We start from the raw sequence: 27,667 nt of genomic DNA, 5'->3' as shown, positions 1-27,667 counted from the left end.
CCTGCCTGTCCTGGGTCCCTCATCTTTCTCCTCTTCCAAATGTCAAGGATTGCTGGAAGTTTTCTCCTCTTTCCTAATTTCTGAAGACTTTTTGTGAAGAATTGGTATCAGCTGTCCTTTAGGTCTCTAGCAGAATTCACCCTGAAGCTATCTGAGCCTGGAGTTCTTTTCTTTGTGGACAGGTCTTAAAATATGACTTCAAATCTGAAAAGCACTCCGAGCTGATACTGGTATTTAGATCATCTTTATTTCTGAGTCAGACTGGTGGGAGTTATTCACTGTCCTGATCTTTTCAAAGAACCAGCTTTTGATTTCATTGGATATCGATGTAGATGTAGGTGCACATATAGACATACGATTTTCTTCTTTCTGCGCCATTCAGTTCTATGCTGACTTTTATTATTCCCGTCTTTCTCCTTACTTTGGGTTTAAGTTTCTTAAGGTAGATGCTTAGATTATTGATTTGAGAGTTTTCTTTATATCAACCAGCTTGGGGGGCCCAAGGGAGATTTTCACAGGTCAGGTCCCAAGATTAAACAACGCATGTGTGCAAAACATCATGAACAACAGCAGGCAGCGTGGAGCAGAGTGGCCAGCCAGAGCCAGAGAGCAAGAGAGGCCTGTGTCTATATTGGCGAATTCTAATACGGGCTGTTATCTCATGTGTCTGTCTACCTGTGCTGAGCCATGGTTACACAACTGTGTCCCCTTGTGCACTAGACTAGCAGGGCCACGTCCTCGGATCTCCTTAGATGCCCCTGAGCTTCGAAGCAATCTGAGTGGTTCCTCATACTTTTAGAAGCATTTAATTTTATAAATTTCCCTCTGAGTACTTTTTTAACTATCTCTCACAAATTTGGATATGCTGTATTGCATTTTCAATTACTGCAAAATGTTTTCTAATTTCTCTTGTCATTTGTTCTTTGACCAGAGGATTATATAAATGTAGTATATTTTCCAAAAGATTGTAGATTGCTTTCTTTTTCCTTTCCTGTGCCTTCTTTTGAGTATTTTTTATGATTCCCCTTTGTCTCCACTACTCTCATTAGCCCTACCTCTTTGATTCAATTTGTCTTATTTGGATGTGTGACTATTTAGCATTCACAATATTCATCTTTAACTTACCCCAGTCTACCTATAAATAATATTTTGTCACTTTGCATATACTTTGAGAGTCTTACAACTTCTTTTTTCCTGCTTCTCTTTTCCATTGTTATCCTGGAATTTCCTTCTGTGTGTGCTATAAACTTCACAAATAATCCATTACCTTAAAAATTAGGACAAGTATATTTTATATTCATCCACACACTTGATACTTCTGTGACCCTTTCCTCCTTTTATGGGTCCAAGTCCCCATTTGATAGCACTGTATTTCTGCCTGAAGAAATTTCATTGGTATTTCTTATAATACGATTTTGTTAGTGGTGAATAATGTCAGCTGTTTTAGTCTGGCAAACTCTTTATTTTTATTTTTTAAAAGATACTTTTGCTACCCATGGGAGTCTAGTTTAAAATTTTTATCTTTCATTATTTAAAAACTCTCTTCTCTCTGTCCTCTGGCTGGGTTTGCATGATTTATGGTTAAAAGGCTCTTGTTATTCTTAGGTTTGTTCCTCTACATGCAATGTGTACTTTTCTGTGTGTGCTTGCTTTTAAGATTTTTTCCTTTTATCGCTGGATTTCATCAAGTTTATGATGTACCTTGGGATGGTTTTCTTCATCTTTTTTCTTTTCGTGTTTGGTCCTTTGACCTTCTATTTGTAGATACGTTGCTGCAGTGAAAATTAGCAACATACTGACTGTATTTTTCCAAATGTCTTTTGTTTCCTCCTTCCTGCTTCGCGGACTCTGATTAATCATCTCTTAGGCTCCTGGGTATGCTTCCGCCAGCTGTTCAGTCACTTGAATTTGTTAGTCTTTCCTCTCTGTTTCATTTTGTATTATTTCCCATTGCTATGTCTTTTTAAACATTTCCCCAGTTTTTTCTTCTAATTTACTGCTAACACTATATATTTTTCATTTCCAATACTGTATATTCGTGGGAGTTTGATTTGAGTCTTTTTTTGCATCTTTCATTTCTCTCATTTTCCATCTTGGGTGTGTGAATTATATTTGTGATCACTGTAATAGAAACATCCTTTTCTGCTAATTCCATCATCCATGTTGTTGGGGTTTATTTTGTATCGCTCAATTTCTCTTCTAATTTTGAACCATGTTTTCTTGCTTCTTTGCAGGCCTGCTGGTTTTTATTGGATGCCCCCAAACTGAATTTTACATTGTTAGGCACCAGACCTCGCCTATTTTATGTTGTGTGTCTCAGTGAGGTCACCCGGAATCAAGCTGACTCTCTAAGTCTTGCTTTCAGGTCATGCTGGCATGGGTCAAGGGCAGCCTTCCTGCTAGGGCTCATTTGATCCACTGCTAAAGCCCTGCATTTGTTGGGATTTCGTTTCATCCCTGTGTTTTAAGCAGTGTCCCCAACTCTGCTGGGAGAGAAGCTGTTCCCAGCCTTTGCAGTCTCAGAAGAATCGATTCACTTCCTCCTTTTTGATTATTTGTTCCTCGCCTTCAGGAGTCTCTGTGACAGCACGCCTCGGTCGTCACTTGGCCGAATCTCGCGGCCCCTTTCCTCAGATTTCTGGAGCAGGTTCTCTCTCCTTCTCCTCCTCCGCTCTCACTTTATCTCCATTCTCTTCTCTTCTCCCCTCTCCTCCCTTTCTCTCCTCTCCCCTCCGCTGTTGTCTCCTTTCTCCTCCTCCTCTTTGTCTCTCCTCTCTGTATTTACCCTTGTGTGCAGTACCCACCTCTTCAGCTGCTTGCCCTATAAATTCTAGCTGGCTAGGTCTTGCTGAACCCTGATCTCTATTTCAGATATTTTCTCTGTCCGCTCCCGCAGCTTCCCTTGCAGCTGAACATTTCCTTGACATCCTGAGCATGGTCGCCTGAGCATGGGCTGCAGAAAAGTCCCACGTGCACAGCACCTGGCACTGGCTTGTCACTAGCCTTGGCGTTGCTTGATCCAGTCCACAAGCTCCACAGGAGCTTCCAGAATGTGCTGCTGTCACTACTTGACCCTACTCAGCAGGAGTAGAGGAGCAAATAGTGGGGGGAACCATAGCTGAGGACCTCCACAGAGCAAATGACTGGAAGCAACATACTTTTAGCTTTGGCACCCACCCTGGGTTTACTTTTCTGTCCTATAGATTAACTTAGACTTCCCGCAGATTGATGACAGGCATGAAGGTGCTGATAAGGAGGCCAGCTCAAGGGCAGGGTTTTCTACAGAAGACCTCAAAGTCCACTCACTGGAGGTGGGATACGAACGATCCACTCACTGAAAGTGGGATATGAACAATACATAGCAGCTCTGCCCTTTGCAGATGCTGTGTTAAGCTCTAGGAAGATGATCTGTGGCCATGGCACTAACCATTCACTTTGAAACCTCTTCCTCCCTAGGATTAAGTGGCTGCAGGATGGGAGCCGGGTCCTCTTTGGGAAAGTGCAGGAAGAGTGTGTCTACGTCCTCATCGACACATCTCACTCGATGAAGAGCAAGCTTGACGTGGTGAAGGACAAGATCATTGGGTTTATGCAGGTCGGATGGAGCTGTCAGCATTGTGCGCTCAGGGTCTGTGTGTGGTGAATGCAACCCCGGAAAGCATTGAATATAATAGTTATGAACAGTGGACAGGGATGTTTTGCACTAAAAAAAAAAAATTCCACAAGAAACTAATTCAGGAAAAGCTCCCATTTGCCAGTTAGCAAACCATCAGTTCTCTTGTAAGCAGATCTATTCCCCGTTCAGTCCTTTCTGTCACACATGGGCTTTCAAGGGGGCGTTTACAGTCATTGCTCTGAAACCTGGTGTACAGAAGCCTCCATAGTTTCCCAGATATTTATTACCTCAGCATTTGCATTTTATCTGGCAGTGTTTGTCTGGACTGCTGTGTATACCGGCCCCAGAGGAGTCTGGATGGATGAGCAGAAGCTCTGGGTTCTTAGTTGACTGCGCTGCCCCTGAGCGGTAGGACCTGAACCCCTCTAAGTGGGTGTCCAGGTCCTGCCGTGCACCTGTTGGATTGCTGTGTCAGCCACAGAAAGCAGAGTGGGAAATGCATGAGAAATACAAAATGCAGCTTTTAATCTGATAAACCTCTACCAGAGAAATGTGGAGTAGTGGGGGGCAAGTGAGTAGGTCTTTAACCAAATAACTGCCTCTCCAAGAAGCTGGTGACCAAAATGATGATATTGTGGATTTCTGTTCCTTTGGCATATTGTATTCAGTGTGTTTATCCAGAACACCATTAATATCAGCATTAAAATCAGCATTTAATGTCACCTTACATATAATTTATACATTATGTGACATATCTGATGGATATTTGTACATTCCTATATGCATTTGTAAATGTCTTCCATCCGAACTGGTATAAATTTTATTTAAATGCCTTCTGTACTAGAAATTATTTTTGCCACTGAACGTAATTCTTAGTTTCTAACCCCACGAGTAGATATCCTGGCGATTAGGAGGCATCAAGCTGTGAGCTGTCCTGAGCTTTTCTTACATTCGAGTGGTTTTATGGTTAAATAATAACCGTCTCTTACAGGAACAGCTGAAATATAAAAGCAAATTCAATTTCGTGACATTTGACAGCCAGGCAGTTGCTTGGCGGAACAAGCTTGCTGAAATTAATGAAGATAATTTGGAACAGGCTGCGTCCTGGATTAGAGAGATTAAGGTAAAGTGGAGACTGAACTGGGCAAGGCAGCCTGAGCGTTTTCACCTGGGCGCTGAAGTCACTCACAGGATGGAAATTTTAAGGAATGTGCTGAGATCCAAGGGCAGCGTTATTGTCACACGCCACCGTGTCCAACTGCAACCCTGGCTCGCACACCCCTAAGCTGCAATGTGAAATATGTTAAAAGGAAATTTTGTTCCTTACGCACATTAGCTATGTTGTATATTTTATATGCAGCCCAAGGCATTTCCTGTTTGTGCAGTGTTGAGCAGCAAGCCAGGTCTGCAGTCCTGGCTACATAGTGAGTTGAAGGCCAGCCTGAACTCCATAGTGAAACCCTGCCTCAAAACAAACAAACAACAACAACAATAACAACAGAAACTAATGTAAGGAGTCAGTGTCCTAATTTAGATAAATCTCTGTCCTTCAGCACAGTATCTAAGGGGTGTTGGTTTCAGGACTACCTCACCCTCGGGAAGTTTACTCCATGGACCTGAAATATACAGACATTTCACCCAATAGTGGGTGCTCTGATTTAAATCTAACATGTGCCCCAATAAACACATGACCAGCATCGCCGGTCATTTGAGAGATGCAAAGTAAAACAACACTCGGAAAGGATGGCCCTCATCAAGAAATCAAACAATAGCAAATGCTGGAGAGGCCATGGGAAAAATGAAGACTTCTTCATTGTTGGGGGGAGTGTAGACAGGTGCAACCACTGTGGAAATCAGTGTGGAGATAACTCAAAACATTGAAGCTACAAATTCTACTTGACCCAGTTGGTCCCTGTCTAGGTATCTTCCCTGAAAGGGTTAAAGACATCATACTACTGCACGGTTTGCCGTAGCTAAACTTTAGAAGCAACCTAGATGTATATCATCTGATGAATGGGTAAAGGAAATGTGATGCTTATGTACAGTGGAGTGCTGCTGTGCCATAAAGAAGGATAAACTTGAGCCATTTGTAGGAAAATGGGTGAACCTTGAGACCATAATATTAAGTAAAGTGTATCAGACACACAAACTTAAATATCATATAATTCCTCTTATATGAGAAACTCAGTATATAGATAAGGTGCAAAATAAAGGACAAACAATAGGAAAAAAAGAAAGAAAAAAAGTTATTGTGACCCATAATGGACAATGCACCTAGAAGTGCACCTTAATTTAGTATGGTTGTTTTATGTGTTTTGTGTGTTAGTCTAACTGCTAATCTGTTTGTGATAATTAACTTATAAAAAACTTGAAAATGAATACATATAATGGTGGCAAAAAAGGAAAAAGTGCTTTAAGATGGGGGTGGAGAGAAAGGGGAAGAAAAGAATCGGAGTGTGTCTAAACATGAAGCAATTCCCACAGTGAACACAATCACTGTGCTTTACACGTATACTAGTAAGAATTAAAACCAAAATTCATCCTCAAGATGACCGTCAATTAAAACGTTTTATATATATAAATAAAGACTGCTGAAAGAGTGGGAGTAGGATGAGGAAGAACGGGCCCTGGAGATCCATCCCCCAGCACAGTGGCAGTAATAATAATCTGTTGTGTATTTGAAAATTGCTAGTAAACTCTGAATGTTCACACACACACGGAGACAGCATACATAGGACTGTGTTCATCAGATTGGTGCAATCATTTCCCAATGTTTGCTTGTACATCAAGGCACCATTAACACAGATGATTTCATTTGTTAATAGAAAGAAATTAAAACAACACTAAGACCAAATTCTCCTGCTACTCTTTGGCAAGTGTGGTGCAGTAATCAACTAATTACATTCCCAACACCATGCAGAGCCTTCTGCACTGGTTCCTGCCGGTGCCAGGAGCAGGGTGTGGCGCCTTCTCCAGGCCGGAAGGGCTCCTGGGGCGGTGCCAGCTGGGTGTGGACAGGGGGTCTGAGCAGAGGGTGCTGGGGAAGCTGACGCAAGAGAGTCGCCAAGTCCTGATCATGTTCCCTGGGTTCTCTCAGTCCGGCTTTCCCCCAACTCTTCCATCATCTTTCAACTTAGCCCAAATAGTGGGTGCTATGATTTAAATCTAACAAGAGCCCCACCTCAAATTCCCCTGTGCATGGAAGGTGCTGGGGTCACCGGTGTATTCCTCCCTCCATGAGGTGAGTCCCAGGGAGCCTGGCCGGGAAGGGTTTATCTCTCTCCCCAGCTCTTCCCTTCATTCTCTGCTTCCGGTACCTTGATGAGGTGAGCAGTTCTCCTCCGCCAGACCCTCCCGCCATTCTGTGTAGAGCCAGCTGGCTGTGGCCTGAATCCTGTAGCCATCACAAACTGTGGCTGCTGGGTATTCCATCCCAGTGATGAGACTAAGCTCATAGTGATTTTCTATTTTCTTCTGTAAAGGTTTCCCTTTTCCTCCTTTGCTTAATTCATTCATATATTTAAATTTTAAATTTCACTATAATTTTTTTGTACGTTGACTTTGTATTTTTTAGCCTTAGTAAATCCACTTACTCAGTTCAGGAGCTTTGTCATAGGTTACTTGGGATTTTCAAAGGTGCTGTCAATGAATAGAGCTGATTTTATTGTTTCTCGTTCAGCTTTTACAGCCTTGATGTCTTTTCCCCCAGCACACTGGCTAGGATACGCTGTGTGATACTGAAGGGAGCAGGAGGGGGCCCCTTGCTTTGCTCCTAATTTTAGAGGGAAAGCCCTGAATCTTTTACCATTGATTACTTTGCTAACTAGAGGGCTTGTGTTTTTTTGTGTGTGCCTGTGTTTTTTATTTGTGTGTGTGTGTGTGTGTGTGTGTGTGTGTATTATAGATGTGTGTTATCAAGCTCTTTTCTATCCTTGGTTTGCTGAGAATTGTTAGCATTGTGAGTATTGAATTTTGTCAAATGTTCTTTCCGTATCGATTGAGCTAATCCATATAGTCAGTGAATTTGGTGAATTACATTGGTTTCTTTATTTTGGAACACTGACTGGACCTTGCATTCTTGAGATAAGCTATCCTTGCTCATGGTGCTTTATATATTTTACATATTTTGCATTAAATTTACCAAAATGTCTTGTTGAGGACTTTTGTGTCTATGTTCATGAGAAATGCTGATCTGTAGATTTCTTTTCTTGGAATGTGTCATCTGATTTTGGTTTCAAAGAATGCTGGCCTCATAAAATGGGACATTCATTCTTCCTTTTTTCTGGAAGACATTGTATGGAGGTGGCGTTTTGCTTTGTTTTTTAACTGATTGGTAGAATTTACCAATGAAACCATCTGGGCCTTGATTTTTTTTGGTGGAAGATTTTAAAATGTGAGTTCAACTTGTTTAACAAACATGAGTATCAAGGTTATTTGCATCAGTCTGAGTTAGCTTTACTCGTTTTTAAAGATGGAAGTGGTCCACTGTTTACCAGATGCTGATTTTAGAGCATAGTTCATAATACGGTATTATCGTTTATCACATGCCTCGTCATTGTGTTCATCTTTGTAAAGTCTACAGTAATGTTTCTTTATTCATTTGCCATACCGATCATTTTTGTCTCTTTTTTTTCTTGTCTGTTTGAGGAGTTTATAGCAGTCCTAGGGTGGAGGTGGTGGTAGCTATATTTCCCCTTCTGATTTTATGTTCACTTGTTTTTTTCCCAAAGAATCTGCTTTTAGTTTTATTGACTCCAATTTTTAAAAAATGTTTTCAGTTTCGTGGATTTCTGTCTTGCCTTCCTTATTCCCCTCCCTCCACTTGGCTTGCTTTTTAAGTGAGACCTCTTTCTTTTTGATCCAAGAATTTAAGGTGATATGTCCTTCCTCCACTGTTTCAGTGTCCCATGAGTTTTGATCTACTTTATAACTCTTTTTATCTACTTCAAGCTAAAGATTCTTCCTAGTCCTTGATCGTAAAGACTTTTATCCTGTGCTTTTTTCTAGAATGTTTTGATTTGATGAAATCTGTGGCCTATTTTGAATTAATGTTTGTATAAGATGTGAGATTTAGGTCGAGGCCTTTTTTGGGACTGGGCGTTCAGCTACTGAGTTCCTCCTCCACTGAGTTACTTCCGCTCCTTTGTCAGGTGGGCCTGTGGGTCTCTGTCCAGGTAATGTCTCGTTCTATTATTAGATGTGTTTATACCTCTAGTAGGACTATACCTTCTGATAACTGTGAATGTATAGCAAGTTTAAGATCTGGAAATATCACCCCTCCCTGTAATGTACTACTTCACGTTTCTTTTTCAGAATTGTCCTTGTTATTGTGGGAACTATATTTTCAATATAAGATTTTGAAACAAGCTTCTGCGCATCTGTAATATACTTTACTGGTGTTAATTGCATTAAACTTACTCATTCAATTAGGAAGGATTGACATATTCATATTGATCCTTCCAATCAATGCATACAGTATGTCTTTCCAAGTATGTAGGATTCCTTCATTTCTTTCATCAGCATTTTGTAATTTTAGCATACACAGCTTGAACATGTTTGAGCAAGCGTGTGTGAATTACCCCATTTTCTTTACAGCAACTGAAAATGTAATTAATTTTTCTAATTTTGGTCTCCCCTTGTTCATTGTTGGTATATAGAAATGCAGCTGAATTTTGTGTGTCGATCTTGTATCTTTCACTCTTACTAGACTTATGTATTCTGAGAGTGGTGTTTTTGTTTGGGGATTTTTTTGTTCTTGATTTGATACCTTTTCTGGGATTTTCTAAGTGGGATCAAGTAGTCTCCAAGGATAGAGATGAGATAATGATGCAGATAGAGAGAGATAAAGATGATAGAGATAGACAGGAGAAAGAGAGAGAGATTTTTCTTAATTTCTTTGAGTTTTATTTTTTTGCTTTATTTCTGTGGCTAGAACTTCCATTACTGTACTGGGTATCATGAGAGCAGACACACTTACCTTTTTCCCAGTCATAAAGGGGGAGAACTCAATCTTTGATCACTATCATTAATATCATTAATGTGATATTAATTACAGATTTTCTGAACATGCTCTTTATGAGACCGAAAAATTTCCATTGTATGCTTATGTCCTGAGTTTTTATATTGAATGGTGGTTGAATTTAGTCAAATCCTTTTTGGTATAAGTTGACATTCTTGTACGATTTTTCTTCATTAAGAAGACTGTTGATGTAGTGTATTATATTGATTAATTTACCTGCTCTGCATGCATAAACAAATCTTACTTGGTCATGGTATATTGCTAATTTTATGTATTGCTGGATTAAAATTGCTGAGATATTATTGCAAATTTTTGTGTCTAAGTTTATGAGATAATGTTGGTTTAGTGTGTGTGTGTGTGTGTGTGTGTGTGTGTGCACGCGTGCGCGCGCTGTCTTTGGTTTGGATATCAGGGAAGCAGGGGCTCTATAAAGTAAGTTGAAAAGTACTCTTCGTTTGGAGTAGACTGCATAAAATTTGTATTAATTCTTTGAATTTTTCATAAAATTCTTCAATGAAGCTATATGAGCCTGGACATTTCTTTTCAGGGAGTTTTTTGATTTCTGTAATAGTTATAGAAATATCAGATTATCTATTTTTTTCTTGATGGAATTTCAATCATTTGTGGCTTTTGAGAAGCTGTTTCATTTCTTCTACACTGTCAAATTTGAAAGCATAAAGTTTCTCAGGATATTCTCTTATTATCTCTCAGTAATACCAAAAGGTGGTGTGATATCCCTGATGTTGGCCATATGTGTCCTCTCTTTATCTTGTAAATTTTGCTAGAAGTTCTGGATTTTACTGATTTTTTTTTAAACAAGTCTTTTGTGTCATTAAGCTTCTCCATTTTGCTTTTTGTATTTTGTTGATTTCCACTCATCTTTATTTACTTACTTCTGCTTGCTTTGAATATATTTTGCTTTCATTTGCTTAGGTTAGAAATAGAATAGTATTTTTTTTTTTTTTTGGTACTGGGAATCGAACTCATGGCCTTGTACTTGCCAGGCAGGTGCTTATGTTGCTGAGCTAAATCTCCAGCCACAGAATAATATTTTGAGAGACTTCCTTTTTCCTAACATAAACTTTTAGTGCCACAAATTTCCCTATTATGACTGGTAGCTCCATTTCACAATTGGCTAAGTTTTGTTTAATTTTCAGTTAGTTCCACTTAATATTTTATTTCTTTCTGATTTCTCTCTGCCTCTCCCTCTCCTTTTCTCTCTCTGCTGGGAATTGAACCCAGGGCCTCTTCCATGCTAAGGCTAAGTTTTTACCATTGAGCTACATCCAAGCCTAGCGATCAGTAGCATTTCTTTTTGAGCCTGGGTTATTTAAAGCATGTTCTTTAATTTACAACTGTTTGGTAATTTTTGTGACCTACTACTAGATATTGTCTATATGATTTTAACTTTGTGTATTTTCTAACTCGTTCTGTGTGATTCAACGTATGATCTATTTATGTAAGTGCTAATTTTTTGAAAAAAATAATGTGCATTCAGTTGTTGAGCAGAATATTCTGAGTGATAATTAGCTCTGGCTAGTTGATTGCATTTTTTCACTTCTTCCCTATGTTTTCTGTTTTGTCAACCATTAAGAGTGGGATATTGATGTGCTCAACCATAATTATTGATTTATCTATTTTTCTCTTTACATGTATCAGATTTTGCTCCATTGATTTTGAAGCTCTATCGTTTGGTGCATACATTCTTAGGATTGTTATCTTCTTGGTGGACTAAACCTTGTGCCATCGTGTAATGTCTTTTTGTCCCTAGCAGTGCCTTAAAATCTATTATATGTGATTTTAATATAGTCACTCTTGCTTCCCAAAGATACGTGTTTGCTTGCTATATCCTTTCATTCTTTCTCTGTCAACTTGCCTATAAGGGATGCTCAAAAAAAAAGGATTCATGTTTAAATTTTAAAGTTATTACAGAAAAAGACACATTGTCACTAATCCCCCTCCACCCCCACCATTTTTAAACCATCTGTATCTCATCATTCTGGCCACCTTCTGAAGCAGTTCTGGAAATCGTCTCTCATATCTTTTGCTGTACTATCATGGCAGCCTCAGTGTCCTGAATGATTCAAATATTTACCTTTCATGATCATTTTTACTTTGGAAAAGAGCCAGAAGTTGTATAATGTCTGATCTGGTGAACAGGTAGATGAGAACACCGTCATGTTTTCACAAGCCTGCTTTTCTGTTGGGTGGCACCCAGTATTTTTGATTGCACCCTATAAAGACACAAAGAGGACTAACTTATCACAATGTGTCAATATTGATATTTTTCCCTTAATTCAGTGTGCAGATCTTATTTCTGTGTAGGTTCCTTTACTCTCACTGTTTAAAGTATGTCCCTGGTGTTTATTATAGATGGTATTAGATTATGTTACACTTTTACATCAATCATGAAACACGATGTAGGAAACTCAGGAAGTTAAAGATTGTCTACTGTGCTTAGCCCACCTGTACCCAGTCCATTTTCTTGATTTCCTTCCTCAGAGTCCAATCTTTATTTTATTCTTGTTTTCTATTTGTAGAGCTTCTGTTAATCACTGTTTTTAAGGGCAGGTTTCCTAATAATAGTTTCTCATAGTTTTCCTTTTTCGGCCCTCCTATGTCTGGGAGGATGTTTTCCCCAGGCACATGATTCCTGTCTGGCTTTTCATTTCTTTCAGCACTTGAACCTTGGTGATCTTTTATAGGGACCATGATGTTATTTCTCTTTGTCCATTTTTAGGATTTGTCTTTGCCTTTAGTTTTCAGAAGTTTAAATATGATGTGTTTGGTGTGAATTTCTTTGGTTTATCCCTATTTGTATTTTTTCTCAGCTTTTGAAGCTAGCTTTTGTATCTTTCACTAAAGTTGAGAACTATTAAACTAACCTTTCTTAAATACTTTTAAAGCTCCTCATTTTTTACCCTCTCTTTTGTGAGACTTTCCTGGTCAGGTATCGGATCTTCTTTATTCTCCCAGAGATCTCTGAGACTCTTCTGTGATTGGCACTGGTTGGTTTCATTTCTCATCCAAAAGTGGTATTTCTGGTTCTCGGTATGATGAGTGACTTTTTTATGGCATCTTTGACATTTTAATTGTTATGTCAGAAGACGCTTTAATCCCACTTGAATCTTGTCATTTAGCAACGAGTTGCTGTGATTAGGTTCACAATTGTGGCTTTCATTCCTGTGACAATTTAGGTTTCCCAGTCTCATGCTGCTGGAGCTCCCACAAAATTCCATTGGTGTTATCCTCAGGGTGGAAGCCTGCCTGTTGCTGGGTGACCTTCTGGGGACGTGGAAACTGAAGTTTCTGAGGCCGTGCCTCCTTACACTGCAGAGTAAACATGCAGGGAATGTAAGCACTTAGCTCAGAGCGGGGTAGATGTTTTTATGGTTTTCAGCCCCACCATCACACTGCCACTTTCCCTCATCCTATGGGCTCCAAGTGTAGAATTCCTTTCTGCACTGTGAACACCACCCGTCACCCTCTCTATGTCCATCTACCCGTCCTGCTCAGCCTTCCTGGTCTTCCCAGCCATCTCCACCATGAGATGTCTTTACCCACTCAGCTGAAGCCAGGGATGCTCTTTGCTAGGCACGCTGGGTGGCAGCTTTCGCACAGTGCGTTCCAGCCTTCTAACAGTGTCCTGTGACTCCCCCACTGAAAACACAGAGTTTGGTCTGCTTTCCTAAGTCATATTTCAGACAGAGCAAAATGCCTAGCATGTGGGATATGGGTGTTTACTGAATACCTGAACTGGAAGGAAGGAAAGCCACATGGAGGAGACCTGGGTGAGTGCACTCGGTGGGTCAGGACACAGAATGCCCTACTCGTGTCTAGGTCTGAGAAATGTGGTTTTCATGGTCCTGGGGATGGGCCCAGGACCTTGTGCGTGCTAGGCAAGTGCTCCACCACTGAGTTATACACCCAGTTCCGTGAAGAGAAGCTGTTGATGAAGAACACATCTATGGGGACAGAGAGTTTGGAGATGAGACATCTCAGGTAGGGCTTGGGTATGTGCTGATCGTTACTCTCTCCCTTCTCATCCTAATTCTTGGCATGGCAGGCAGAGCTTGTTTACCCTATGGAAATTCAGAGAGGCTGTGAGTCATGTGATACAGGCAGCGCCAATCAGATTCACCTCCTGGTCTTTGAAGTGAGCATGACACTGGGTGATAGGGAGAACTGTGGCAGTGATGGCTCCTGGATGCTGGAGGCAAAGGGCTGCTGGCCCCTCTCATGTCTGACACTCCCCATGTTGCCAAGGCAACCAGCAATATCCGGTGCTCAGAGCAGAGCTGTGGAGGTACCTGCATCAGGCAGGTCTGCAGCAGGACTGGGGACATCCTTCCTGGTGTGAGGTCCCAACCAACATTCTCTTGCAGCTTGGTAGTGCTGTGAGCCAATCCAAGGACCCTTCTATACACTGCTTTCTGCTGGAAGTCAACCACTGTTGGTTTTTCTTGCTTACAACTGAATCTGGGCTGAGATACCAGATCTGAGGGCAAAGACTTAAAAGGCTTTTGGAAATCTCAGTCCTATTGAGGTAACACATAGTGTCTTGGTAAGGATTACTTTTGCATATTAAGGGAAGTATATTCCAGTGAATTTACATTTATCTGAAAATCTATTTCTGTATTGATAAAGTATTCAAGAGACTTTCTAGTTTATAATTGTATGATTGGAGAGTTTGCTAAAAGTCTATTGTTATTTTCCCTTGACATACAATGTGTATATTGATACCTGATCTTTTTTTAAATGAAGAGTTGGGTGGTGTCATGATTACTGTGTTGTGGAGGTGAGAGAACAAGCCATAACTGATTCCTCTTGATTGATTCTGATTTTGACTGGCATGGTTTCCTTTAGTATTGGTTCCAGGAGCCCCTGCTGATCCCTAAGCTGTAGATGCTGCAGTCTCGTGGAGAAAATGCCATAATATTTGTGTACAACCCACACCTATTCCACCGCTAAAAGGCTTAATATACCAGTAGAATATGAATGCTATGTAAAAACATTATGTAAAAGATTGCTACACTGTATTTGTTGAGGGAATAATGACAAGGAAAATAAGTCTGTGTATGCCAGTGCAGATGCCAGTGCAGATGTGATTTTTTGCCAAGTATTTTCAACCCAGGGTTGTTTAATCTGTAGATACGGAACCCACAAATATGGAGTGTCAGTTCTATGTGTTTGTTGATTCCTGTCATATGTAAAGTAGGACATTTAGGGTCTCTCACTTCCTACCCTACATTCATAAGACACCTAACTGACATGTGAATGTACTTGAAATGTTTATTTCGCCAGAACCTCGGTGGGCTCAGGTTATGTTAGATACGTCCATGGGTCCACTCTTAGATTGCTAATGATACCACACTTGTGTTTGCTGAATGTTGGGTGTCTTGAGTAAACCCTGGTTTGAAATAAACATTCTCTCCACCAGGGTACATTCAGGCTGTATATTTAAACTCTGTTGACAACTGGATGAGCAGTAACTGAGTTAGACACACACAGATAAAATGGCATTAAGACCTCTGTCATCGAGATGTTAAATCCACAGTCCTGGCTTCTAAAAGTCCGTGGACTGCCCAAATAGGGATATGGGTAACACACCCAGGGATTAGGTTTTTTGGAATCACTAGCTTTAAAACACTATCTCAGTATAGTTTTAACTTTTATTTCACAAGTCCTTTTCCTCCTTTTTTAAAAGCAGCAAATACATATTACTTGTTGGTGAGATCTTTGCACATCTGTTTTTTCCAACAGGTGGGAAGCTCCACAAACACACTGCAGGCCCTGCAGATGGCTTTTGCTGATCACGAAACACAGGTCATCTACCTTTTGACAGATGGGAGACCTGACCAGGTACTGAAAGAGAGGGCCTCACCAGTCCTCTGAAACTAAATGCTGACCTTTTATAACTACCATCAAAAGCTGCTGAGCCAGATGTGACACACAGATGTAATTCTAGCACTCCAGAGGCTGAGGCAGAAGGATCGCAAATTTGAGCCCCATTTGGGCAACCGAGTGACTTTGTAAGGCCCTGTCTGAAAATAAAAACAGGCCATGGATGTAGCTCTGTGCTAAGTTCCAGGGTTCAATCCTCAGTACAAGGGGGTGAGGGGGAAGCTGTTGAGAGATCATTCCTTGGGCTAGAGAATCCAGAACTAAGGTGACAAAAAACAGTGAGAAATTCCTTTGTCTACCAAAACTCCAGGGAGTATTTATGTGACAAAGAATGTGACCCACAGGAACAGGCCTGCAGACCAACCCAGGAGACATCTGCCCTCCTCAGAAGACTGGTGTGTGCTTTACTACAAACTAAGCGAGGAGATTGTTTTAGATTTCTTTCCTTTGAAAGGGCTCAGAATCTAAACATGTCACTGAAGAATGTCCTTGGTTTTATCCCTAATTTTAGCTTAGTGCTCACTTAAAGAAAAGCATGCCTTTCTAGGGAAATGTTCTTTGTTTTGTTTAGCCTGGCTGGGAAATATTTGAAAGGTTCTAGAGAGTCTGTTCAGCTTCTTTTAAGCTTTGTGAATGAAAGACTAGTGATCCAGGCATTAAATAAATACAAGGATTTTCAGGTCAGCACAATGTGAGCTAACCTTGAAAGTGAGTTAGGATCAACAACTTGAATTCTTCCTTGTAGAGATGTTTGTCTATGCAGATGGAGGGTAAATATTCTAAAACATCCTGCTTCTGAAGGTTCAAGGATTAAATAACAATGCAGATGAATTTTTACCAGGGCATTAGATTTGTGCCAGAGAAGTACAGTGGTACATACAGTGAAATTTCAATTTCTCTATATTTTCTATTCAGAAGCAGTTTATTGTGTGTGTCTTGTGTTCCCTGTGTGGTTCTGAGATCTGAGGCTGCCATGGATGGATAATGGCTCATCCCTGCCAGAGGGAGGTTTGTGCTTAGGGCAATGAATGTATTAGCTTTACACAGTTAACTCCAATACAGTCTAGGGACCAGGGTGCTAGCGCTGAGTCCAGAGAGGCCCAGGCAGAAGCAGTGGGGGAAGGTCAGGGCTGAGGAGTGAGAGCTGTGTTAGTGGAGGTTGTGAAGGTCTGCTAACACCGTGCTCAAAATCACCCATCACCGGAAGTAGCGTCATCACCGGAAGTGGCCTCCCAGAAGTAGTGTCAACAGGATGACCAGTTTGGCAGTGGGAGTGGGGATGAGTAGGAAGGAGCAAGAGTCAAGGTGACTGCTTTCTGGTTTCTGATGGTTGTTAGCAGTGGATTTAAATTTACATTTCAAGGAGCAAGCAGTCATGCGGACCTGGCAGAGGGAGCTGTTTGTGCACCAGTAGCTGTAGATGACCGGAAGTAGGGGGCTGAATTGGTTTGGGAAAGATGTAAGCTGGAGATCCCATTTTGAGAGTCATCTGGACAGAGCATCATCTTTTTAATAAACTCTTATCTTTAAAACTGTGTATACTATGGGCAATTTAGAAAATAACACTATGCATAAAAAGAGATAAATTTCAAAAAAAAAGAAATTTCAACTACACATAATTCAGTTTTGTGTTCTACTTTTTTATCTAATATATCATGTACAACTTTGGAAATCTTGAGAAATATTGTTCAGACATCATTCTCAAGGAATGTCATGTCCATTTTACACATTGAATAAAACTTTTACCTTAAAAATTAATTTAATTTTATTTTTGAACAGTAATACATTTATGGGGTCCAAATAAAGAAGGTATAAAAGGATAACTAGAGAAGAATTTTCCTCTGACTCATGTTTACCAGCTAGGAAGCAACTGATGCTATTCTTCTAAAGAAAAAGTACAAATCATCCAGGTTCAGTAGTGCACACCTTTAATCTCAGCTACTTGGGAAGCTGAGACAGGAGAATCACAAATTGCAGACCAGCCTGGACAACATAGCAAAATTCCATCTTAAAAAAGAAGAGTACAAATGTTAGTGTATTTCATATATTATTCTGCACCAGTATTTATCAAATAATGCAGCTTGAAGATTGCTTTGCATCACTTCAGGAAGAGTTCTTCATATAGCTTCCTTCACTTGGTTGTTCCATAATATATTTTTTATAGTTCCCATCACAGGGTTACTCCATAATTTATTTAAATAGTCCTACCAGAAATTGGCATTTAGGTTGCTCCCACTTGTTCCATTACGTATAATATTGTGACAGAAACTGTACCCATATATCATTTTGCATGTGTGTAAGTAAAGCAGATTCAGGCAGAAGGATACATTTTGGCAGATGCTGCCAAATAAATCCCCGAGGAGATGTAGCAAGTGACGCTGCTCCCAGCAGTGTGCTGAGGATTCACGATCTAAAGGCCATCACAGAATCCCCCAAGAGTATGTGCAAAATAAAATCATGCATTTTTCTAAAGATCAACATCTTTCACTACATTCTCTGAGAATCTGTGTCCCATGTAAAAAAAGAAGAGCCAAGCATATGGATAATAGTTGGAGTCAAAAACATGTAAATTATTCAAAATATAATTTATAAACTCTTAAGAATTTTTAGATTGATAACTGCCTTTTCACACACGCATTTGTTCATTATGCATTATCCCTAAGATTCTCTCAAAAAAGCAAACAGATATCAGATATTTGTGTCCTGTGTAGACAATATTAAGCACACCAGTCAGTCTCCATTTGCTTTTGAATTTTCATCAACTTTGAAGAAACTGAATGTGTAAGGCCAAAGCTACGATGTGGAGTATCCTGCAGAATTTTCTACCTGGAAGAATACACAAAGATGCCCTTCTGAATTTGGTTACACAGACACCAGCTGACTGTTTGCATATGAAAATGGTCAGGCCCATGGGATAAAATGATACAACTCTTTAAAATTAATCAAGTCTTTAGAATGAAGCTTCTATAAATATCAGTCTCCATTAAAATGTAATCAGATCCGCATTAGATGGGCGTCCTTGGGTTGGAGGATGTGGCTGAGCCTGGGGGATGGGGCTCTGCTGGGAGGAGCTCAGCGCAGCTTTGGCTGGGGTCATTTGGGGATTTCTTCAAAGTTAGGCATTCAGCCTGGTGGGAATCAGGGGAATAGACATGATGAAACTGTTTGCACCATTCCGGACAACAGTTAGACTGCCTGACATGGGGTCTGTGAGGGCCAGGGACTGGGCAGGCCCACAGTGATCGTCTTGTACCAGCAGGTGTCCTCTTGGTCATGCAGAGGACTGAGTGTCACATCCTTGCTGCTCCATGTTGACTGTGGTGGCGAGGGCACTGGATGTACATTTGTGCTGCGTGGCCTTAGCTAGGGACTGCAGAGAGCTGGTGACCTCTACAGGGACACTCTCAGAGGCTCTCTGTCTTGCTGTTGCACAGGAGCTGGACAGGGCCTGAGTGCCACAGCCCACAGGCCTTCCTGGAAGGGGAGCTTGGAGAGCCAGGCTCAGTCAGGCTGCGAGGGGAGAGGTTGGCATCAGTCTGATTCCACTCTTCACATCCCTGAGGGTGTAACCCAGCTAGAGGAGCCTGGGGTGGGGGGGCCGGAAGACGGAGTTTGCTCTGTGATGGAGAAGCGCCACTCCCTCTCCCAGCTCTTTGGCACCACAGGAAGTGCTGCAAGGTCACGCTGCTTCGGCTCTTCCTGAGGCTGGGTGCAGGTGGGGCATTCCCAATGACGCGCTTGGCAGTCTCTTGTGTGTTCATGCTCTTTGTAGCTGTTAGAATGTTGGAAATGACTTAGAAGCTCACACCCAGCACTGCCCACTTGAATGATGTGCAGATGTCCTCTAACCTGGGACTTAGTGCTAGTCCTTTTGCCTCCAAGGGCTGCTTTGGGGGTTAAATGAGTGGGTGTTCCCAGGAAGGCAACTCAAGATATTTACTGAGCACCTTTTATGGGCTGAGTGCTGCTTCCATCCTGGAAATGCAGGAAGCAGCAAACACATACACACTGTAACACCAAGGAATATTCCAGAAGGTGGAAATGCTGCCCATGCTTCCTGGCACCAGCACAGTTATTACTAAGTCAACCTTCTTTTTGTTTCCTTTCCCAAATTTCTCAGTTGTATATGGGGTTTGTTCGTGGATGATACAGTGTCTGTCAAAATAACAGAATCTGGTTGTCTTTGGTAAAGACCAAGGGTTGAAGGGAGGTGGCCAGGGGTCCTTGGTCAGAAACAAGGCTCAAAGAACTATGGAGAGGGTTTGAGGAGGGAGTGCGGCCTCGCATGTGAACTCAGTGAGAGAAAATGAGTCAAAGCAGGAGAGGCAGCAGCAGAGGTCTCTGCTTGGTCCTTGCCATTGGCAAGACCTTTCGGCTAGACTGGCTTGGTGCTGGGTTCAGAAACTGGCCAATGGGCAGGGAGAAGAGCTGGTGGGGAAAGACAGACTTGAACTGGAGCCAGACAGAGAGACTGAGGCTGTGTGGAAGTGATGGCTGAGACAAGCCGGATCCCAGGGGAGCGTTTATCCAGTAACCTCCCCAGGGAATGTGCCCTGTGTCCAAGGCCAGCCAGTGGTGAGTCCAGAGTTCCCTCCTCCATCATCCCCTCTTCCCAGGTAGAAAAATACCTTTGGAAAGGTTAAAGGTCAATGGACAGGTCAATGGGTAGAGGATAGGAACTGGCTGAAGGAGCCAGAGATCTGGGTCTTCAAAGAGGGACCAGGACAATTGAGAACAGATTCTCCCAGCTGAAGTGTGGAGGGTGAGGAAGATGGTAGGCAAACTCTGCTTTCCTAAAAGTCAGGTAATGATTTCTGAGAATTAATTCTTGTCAAGATGGTCTTTAGTGCACACCAGAGAAGGAATCATCATCTAGCATTGTTTCTATTACCAAAAAATGGAGCAAGAATTCCAATCCTACCATGTAAGAGCTAAGCAACCTTGGAAAAATTAATGTGGGTGAGCCTCAGTTTCCGGCTGTTTAAATGGAGTCTTCTATCTTAGGTAGAAGTACACATTACTGGAGAAGAGGCAGAAGCACAAATGTTGGTTGAAAACTGAAGGCTTCATTTCAAGGGATGTCCAGCAGTAGCTAGTTTGGGTTACACAGCTACTCATGGACGCCTCCCAGAAAACAGGCTTCTTGCTCCACCATTTTTGTACATGACTTCCATCCTGCTGGTCACCATGAGGCTGCTGTCCTGGAGGACAGTGCCATTTTCCAGGGAGAAACAAGGGGAAGGACATTAGCTTTCCTTTTTTGCAAGTCTTTAGTCTTCTTATTGGAGGATGGGGACCCTTCACTGGGAACTTCTGTCTACCTCTCATTGGCCGGCACTGGGTCACATGATCAGCCCTAGCTACTGAAACTTCTCAGAAGGTGGAGTTTGCTGGTGTGTGTGTGTGTGTGTGTGTGTGTGTGTACTTAATTGAGCACATTAACTGGACCATGATAGTCCATGATAGGGCTTTGATAGTAAAACAGAAAGAGAGGAATGGGAACATTCCTTCTGAAACTGCTTCATGAAATGGTTGTGAAGCTCAACTGGGGAAATGAATATCCAACACCTGGGAGGGTTTTTAATAAACATCTCTTCCTTCACTCTCTGCGGGCAGCAAGTTGACCGTAGCATATGAGAAGCTGACAATTATTCTTTTAGAGGAGATGCTTTGGAAGCCATGTCAAGAACCCAGGGACTCTACTCTGTAGAATCCAGATATCTAGTGTTCTGCCCAGAGGTTTTGACCTCAGTGCTGTAAGTGGCCTTAAACATTTGAACCATGTTGGACTCTAAGCTCAGGTGCATTTCATTTGATTGAGCAATTTGACTAAGCAAATCTTTCTTCTATCTTCTTTTTCTACATTAAAATGTGAATCCTCAGAGAGCCATAGTACACTGGCAGGGTTGTTTATTACAGTGAATCAACACATTTAAAAAGCTGTTCACCAGTGTACAAGGAGTTACTATTTCAGAATTTCACTGTGGAACATACTAAGGGTTTTCATGTTTTGTTATTTTTTCTCTCCTCTTTTTCCATCTCCTTATTGTTTCAGCCCCCTGAAATGGTGATAAACCAAGTGAAAGCTTTTCAGAAAATCCCTGTTTATACCATCTCCTTCAATTACAATGATGAGCTTGCTAATGACTTCCTGAAAGAGCTTGCCTCTATGACTGGTGGAAAGTTCCATTCTTACAGATTCGGTTGCAAGGACCCCATTCCTCAAGAGGCCCTCCAGGTAAGAGGTCCTTGATGAGGTAAGCAAGTGTTCGTTCATTCACTCATTCATCATGCATTCCGGGTGGAGGTCCGGGCCGGTGGGTACCTCAGCTGGAGAAACTGCAACCAAAGAAGACTCAGTGGCCCAAAGGGACAATGAACGTACCAGTGTCCCTCAGGTGTGGCCCAAAGATCGCCCTGAGCTTCAGCCCTTGGGCAGCAGCACACTCTTGGGTCTCCTTTTGGAGTACTACATATAGGACAGTGGTCCAGGAATCTTAATATATATCATTTTCACTTAAATTTTATTTTAAAAAGTTTCAGACATACACAAAAGTGTATGTCCCCCAACATAACTATCATTCCAATTCAAAATGACCAACATTTTGTCAAACTTTAGGAATATGGATCAAATTAAAGGATTCCAGTGTTCTATAGGCGCGGTTTGCTAACCATCGCTGTGTAGAGATATTTCTGGGAAACTTGTAAAATATTCAAATGTTAGACTGTTGTCTTTTGACTTTTTAGACTATATAACCATGTGACCCTTAAATAAAGCAGTTCATTCTAATAGCTAATGGGAGAGAGTCAATGAAATTCTATTGTCTGAGCCTCCAAACTTGGTCTGTGGATGTGTAGTTTAAGAACACCCGTCTAAGTCTATAGTCAACATAAACACGTGTGTAAAAGTTGTGACATGGAGAGGGGAGTCCTGTGGACCTGCTTTCAACCATGCTGTTTCAAAGTTTCTGAAAGCATTGCTCCTTTCACAATAAAAATTAAATTTTAAAGGTTTACAATGTAAAGATACTGATATTATAAATTTATCCTGATGAAATGCATTTATTCTAAATTTTCAAGCAGAGTGGTAAATTAAGCCAAAAATCTAGTATATCTCCCTGGGCTTGTGAAAAATATAAGCAATGAAATTTTTGAAGTAAAAAGAATAGCCTTCAGGAGAAGCGTGTGTCCACGTGTCCATGCTCACTGCATACCCTGAGGAGGGACTTTAAAACCAGGTCAAGCCAGAGAATGAGTCACGGTCTGCACTGGGGACACTGTGTGGATTTGGGAACTGCATGATAATCAAAAGGATCAGAGAGTTCGAGGCTCTGGGGTCGCTGGGGGTGGGGACAGTGACTGCTTTGTCAACAAGGTTTCAAAGCTTCTTGGTGTGTGGAGCACAGGGCAGAATATAGGGAAGACCCTGATCTCAGTAGTGGGAGAAACAAACACTGCTCCAATTCCACTGGCAAAGTTTAACCTGCAAAGGTCACAGGTAAGTTTCCAGGTAACTTAATGGCATCCCGGGATAAACTTCCAAAAGGATTATCAAAAACAAAAATATCCACCACCCCCAAAAGTAAAAATGACAGTGTTAGACATTCAATCAAATGTCACCAGGAGTACAAAGAAGCAGGAAAGTGTAGGCAAGTAACAAGAGGAAAAAGCACTGTACTGACTGTAGGGGATTAGTGTATATTTGCACTAATCAAGACAGTGTGGCTTGAGGGGTAGATACGTAGATCTATAGAACAACCACAGAAATATAACCGCACAGTACGCCCACCTGACATCAACAAAGAGCACAGGCAGCTCAGTGGAGGAAAGATAGCCATTTCAACACGTGACGGGGCAACGGACATCCATGGGCAAAATAATGAACCTCAATCTAATTTCACATCTTGTGCAAATAATAATCAGAACTGATTTAAATGTAAAACATACAGCTATAAAACTTCTAGAAAACATAAAAGATATATTAAAAAAATGTGGGAAAAAATTATGAGGACCTAGGGCTAGGTGAAGAATTTTTAGTCTTGATACTGAAAGAAAAATTCGTAAGTGAATCTGTAGATAGTTAAAAGCAAAAAATGTAATTATTGTATGACTCTAGAAATACCTAGTTGCTTGGACATATATTTCAAAGAATGAACATTTATGTTCACATAAAACTTAAGTAACCCTGTATCTGTTAAAGAAATTATACTTGAAAGGATCATGTCACTATGGAAAAAAAAAAGAATTATACTTGCAACTCTTCTATGAGGCTAACATTATTGTGATACCAATACCTCGCAAAAACATAAAGATATTTATTGGCTAACATCCCTCATGCATATAGGTGAAGAAATTTCAAACAAAATTTAGCAAATTACATCAATAATATCTTAAATATGTGTCAGATGTATCTCCATACCTGTTCTGTGGGTCTGTGTGCCTGTTCCCCCAAGCCATACTGCCAGATTAGTGCAAATGATAGATCATGACCAAGATACGTAGATTTATTTATCTCAGAAATCCCAGGCTGTTTTAACATTTTAAAATCAACATGTACCTCACTATGTTAACATGCTTTTTCCCAAGCACGTTTTATTTTTTTAATTTAAAATCATATAGACTGGGCAGAGTGGTGCACATCTGTAATCCCAGCACTCAGGAAACTGAGACAGGAGGACTGTCATGAGTTCAAGGCCAGCTGGGGCCACAAAGTGAATTCAAGGGCAGCCTGAACTGTGTAGCAAGACATTGTCACCAAAAGACAAAATTAATTAATTGATTAACTTAAAAAATCATTTCAATAAATGCAGAGAAAACTTTTCTAAAAAGTGCATCTGCTATGCAAAACAGGATGGAGTTTCCTCAACAAATTAAAAGTAAAACTGAAACATGATCCAGCTATCCCACTGCTGGGTGTATAACTAAAGGAAATGAAATCAGCATACAAAAATGTTACCTGCACACCCGTGTTTACTATGGCAACGTTCACAGTTGCTAAGCTACGGGATCAGCCTACATGCTCATCAGTAGATGAATGAGATTCATCAGTAGATGAATAATCTATTTCTACAATAGAGTATTGCTTGACCATAAAGACTGAAGTCATAACATTTACAGGAAAATGGAATGAACTGGAGGTCATCATGTTAAGCAACAAAGCCAGATGCAGAGGGACAAATACTGTGTGTTTTCTTGTGTGTGTGTGTGTGTGTGTATGTGTGTGTGTTTGTGATATTATAAGATATCCAAGTATTTATTAATCATTATAATAAGCTTTGACAATAGGATTTCTTGTCTTAGCAACCTTCACCTGAGGAAAGGTTTGAAGAAAAGAATGATCTCTATATAAATATGGCACCTAGGTACCGTGCGATGCGGCATTCTCTACGTTTTCTAATTTAAAGTAAAAAGGAAAGATTTAGCTCAAGAGATCACATAATAGGCTGGTAGAATGAAAAAACAGAATAATAAATGCCAAAGTCTTGTTGACCTTCTCTCCTTCAGATGCAAAGCAGAACAGGGAAAATGCTTATTTTCCAAATGACCGTGCTTGTCACTCAAAATGGCACATACACAGCAACGCTCACAAATATCCCATATTTATGTGGCAGGTACTCTGTTCTTTTTATACTTTTTTTTCTTTTTTATCGGTACCGGGGATTGAACTCACGACCGCCTGCTTGCAAGGCAGGTGCTTATGCCCCTGAGCTAAATCCCCAGCCCAGGCACTCTGTTCTTGACGAGCAAAGCAAGGTAGCTGTGGAGCTGATGCGGTGATGTACAGGGTGTGATCAGCAAATATGCTGAATTTAAAAACTTATTAAAAAATGATCACAGTAAAGCACATGTTGCAACTACTCCTCATCAAAACACTCCCCTTTCCTTTGAACACTTAGCTCACATTCTGTGCCACTTTCTGAAGCAGCCTGGAAGTCCTTTCTCAGGTATCTAGTGGCACTGTACTGGGTGCCTTGATGTCTTGAATTCATTCAAAATGTCTAATTCTCATGGTCATTTTGATCTTGGGAAAAAGCTGAACCTCTCATAGTGCCAATAAGTTAGTGTGAATCAGGTGAATAAGGGTACATCTTACTGTTTTTGTGAGGCTGCCTTTTGTATCTTTTCCTAGCTGGGCAGACACTACAAAAGAGCAGAGAAAATGACCTGCCAATAGAAGGACTGACGTGGGAGGAGGAAAGGATGGGGGAGAAGGCCAGAGAGCAGAGAGGAGCAGGGTGCATTCGAACAAGTAGACACAGCTGTGACTGAGACTGTCTCATGAATCCACTAATTTCTACAATGAATGAATAATTATAAAAACTAATGTGCATTTCCACTAAAAGCTTCCGCGAAGGTTTGAATAGAGTGGGCTTAGTCTGACGGTGAGCAGCTACAAAGAAAACGTATGGCCAACACCGGGCTTTAATGGTAAAGTATTATCTTCTTCCTGTCAATATCAGAAAAATTGCAGGATGGTCCGTTCTCCCTAGTCCTGTGCAACACCATAATGAAAGTTCTGATTCAAACAAAAAACTAGGGGAGAAGGCATCAAAATTGGAAAGAATGAAGTGAAACTGTCTTTATTTTCATTCCATGCGATCATTTATGTAGAAATCAAATGAAATACACATAGAAGCAGTGGAACTAATTGAATTTATCAAGACTGTAAGTCACAAAGGAAAATATTTAAAAATGAATTTTGTTTCTACATATTGGCAAAGAACTATTGAAAATTGAAGTGAAATCGTTGACAATAGAATAAAAACCATGAATCATGTAGGGATACATCTGTCAAAATATGCAAAATGCCTTTGTAGGGAACACTATAAACACTGCCGAAACGTATATTTTATGTATGGGTAGAAAACTTGATAATATTAAGTAATTTGTTCTCTCCCAGTTGATCTGTTGATTCAAACACAATTCCCCTAATAACCCCAGCTGGCTTTGTGAAAATAAAAATTGACAAACTGAGTCTAGGGAAACACAAAGAATTTAGAGTAGCCAAAAGACTTTGAAAATGAACAAACTTGGGGGACCAACACTATCTGATTTCAAGACTTATCTTGAAGCAACAGTAATCAAGGAGGTGTTGGTATTAGGAAAAAGACCCATAACAGAATTAGAAGGATCAGAAATAGACTGGCATGCAGGTTAACAAATGTACAACAACAGAACAAAAGCAATTTGTTTGAGAAAGGACAGTCCACCCCTCCCAACAAATAGGGTTTGGACATCTGGATATTTGTAAGCAAATAAATAATTTCACTTCATACTTCATACCATATTCCAAAATTAAGATGGTTCGTGGACCTAAATGTAAAGCCTATGTGTTTTACTCTCGAGAGGAGAATATATGAAAAACCTTTTGTTAGACCAAGATTTTTAAAGAGAGTATATCAAACATATCCCCCTAAGAAAAACAAGTTGATAAATTGGAATTAATTCAGATGAAGCCTTTTCCTCTTAAATGATAATGCTGTCATAATGAGCAGAAAAGCCGTGCACCGGGGGGTAATATTCTCAAATTGTATCATACCTAATGAAAGACTCGTACCCAGAATATATAAAGATTTTTCAAGTCCCAAAAATGAGGAAAACTCAAAATATGGACAGAAGATCTAAACAGACAAAGCCAAAAAAGATGCATGCACAGCAAATAAGAACGTGAAAAGCTTCCTTTCCTCATTTGCACCGCTAGTCATTAGAGACATGTGCATTAACCATAGTTAGGTGATGTTAACACGGGTTTGAGCACATCTAAAACTGAAATGTTTAATGCGTGCATGGATGGGGAGGACCTGGAGCTCTTGTGCATTCCTGGTGGGGATGCAAACTGTACAGAAAGTATGGAAAACTGCTTGGTAGTTTCTATGAAAGGTCTACATCACCATTTATGTGATTTCAGTATCTGTTGTAATCAGGAATTGAAAAGAGAACAATTACATACAGGACACAGAATTCAAAGCATGATTTTATAATGGTCACCCAGAGTTAAATACAAGAAAGTGTAGGAAATCTGTCCACAACACTACAGACCTAGAAAATCCACCTGAGGACCTGGATCCCATGGAAATGTCCTGCATGAGTCCAGCTGAAGACCCAGAGCCTCCCCCGAGACCAACTGG

At 40.7% G+C, this 27,667-nt stretch overlaps 1 protein-coding gene across 6 annotated transcripts in view; it reads left to right on the top strand.

Moving 5' to 3' along the window:
* Vwa3b (von Willebrand factor A domain containing 3B) overlaps positions 1–27,667 on the top strand; it is a 172,430-nt gene that overhangs the window by 80,208 nt on the left and 64,555 nt on the right. For all 6 annotated transcript variants that reach the window (XM_063229904.1, XM_063229905.1, XM_063229906.1 and 3 more), the window contains 4 exons: positions 3,457–3,595; positions 4,608–4,739; positions 15,399–15,497; positions 21,595–21,777. In XM_063229904.1, coding sequence (XP_063085974.1) covers positions 3,457–3,595; positions 4,608–4,739; positions 15,399–15,497; positions 21,595–21,777 — 553 coding nt within the window. The remainder of the gene's footprint in view (positions 1–3,456; positions 3,596–4,607; positions 4,740–15,398; positions 15,498–21,594; positions 21,778–27,667) is intronic.

This window comes from Cavia porcellus, unplaced genomic scaffold (assembly GCF_034190915.1).
Source record: "Cavia porcellus strain 051 isolate PalLab524CR breed Dunkin Hartley unplaced genomic scaffold, mCavPor4.1 scaffold_18, whole genome shotgun sequence".
NCBI classification, from domain to species: Eukaryota; Metazoa; Chordata; class Mammalia; order Rodentia; family Caviidae; genus Cavia; species Cavia porcellus.
Note: the sequence above shows the minus strand (reverse complement) of the source record. Positions and strands in the feature narration are given on the sequence as shown.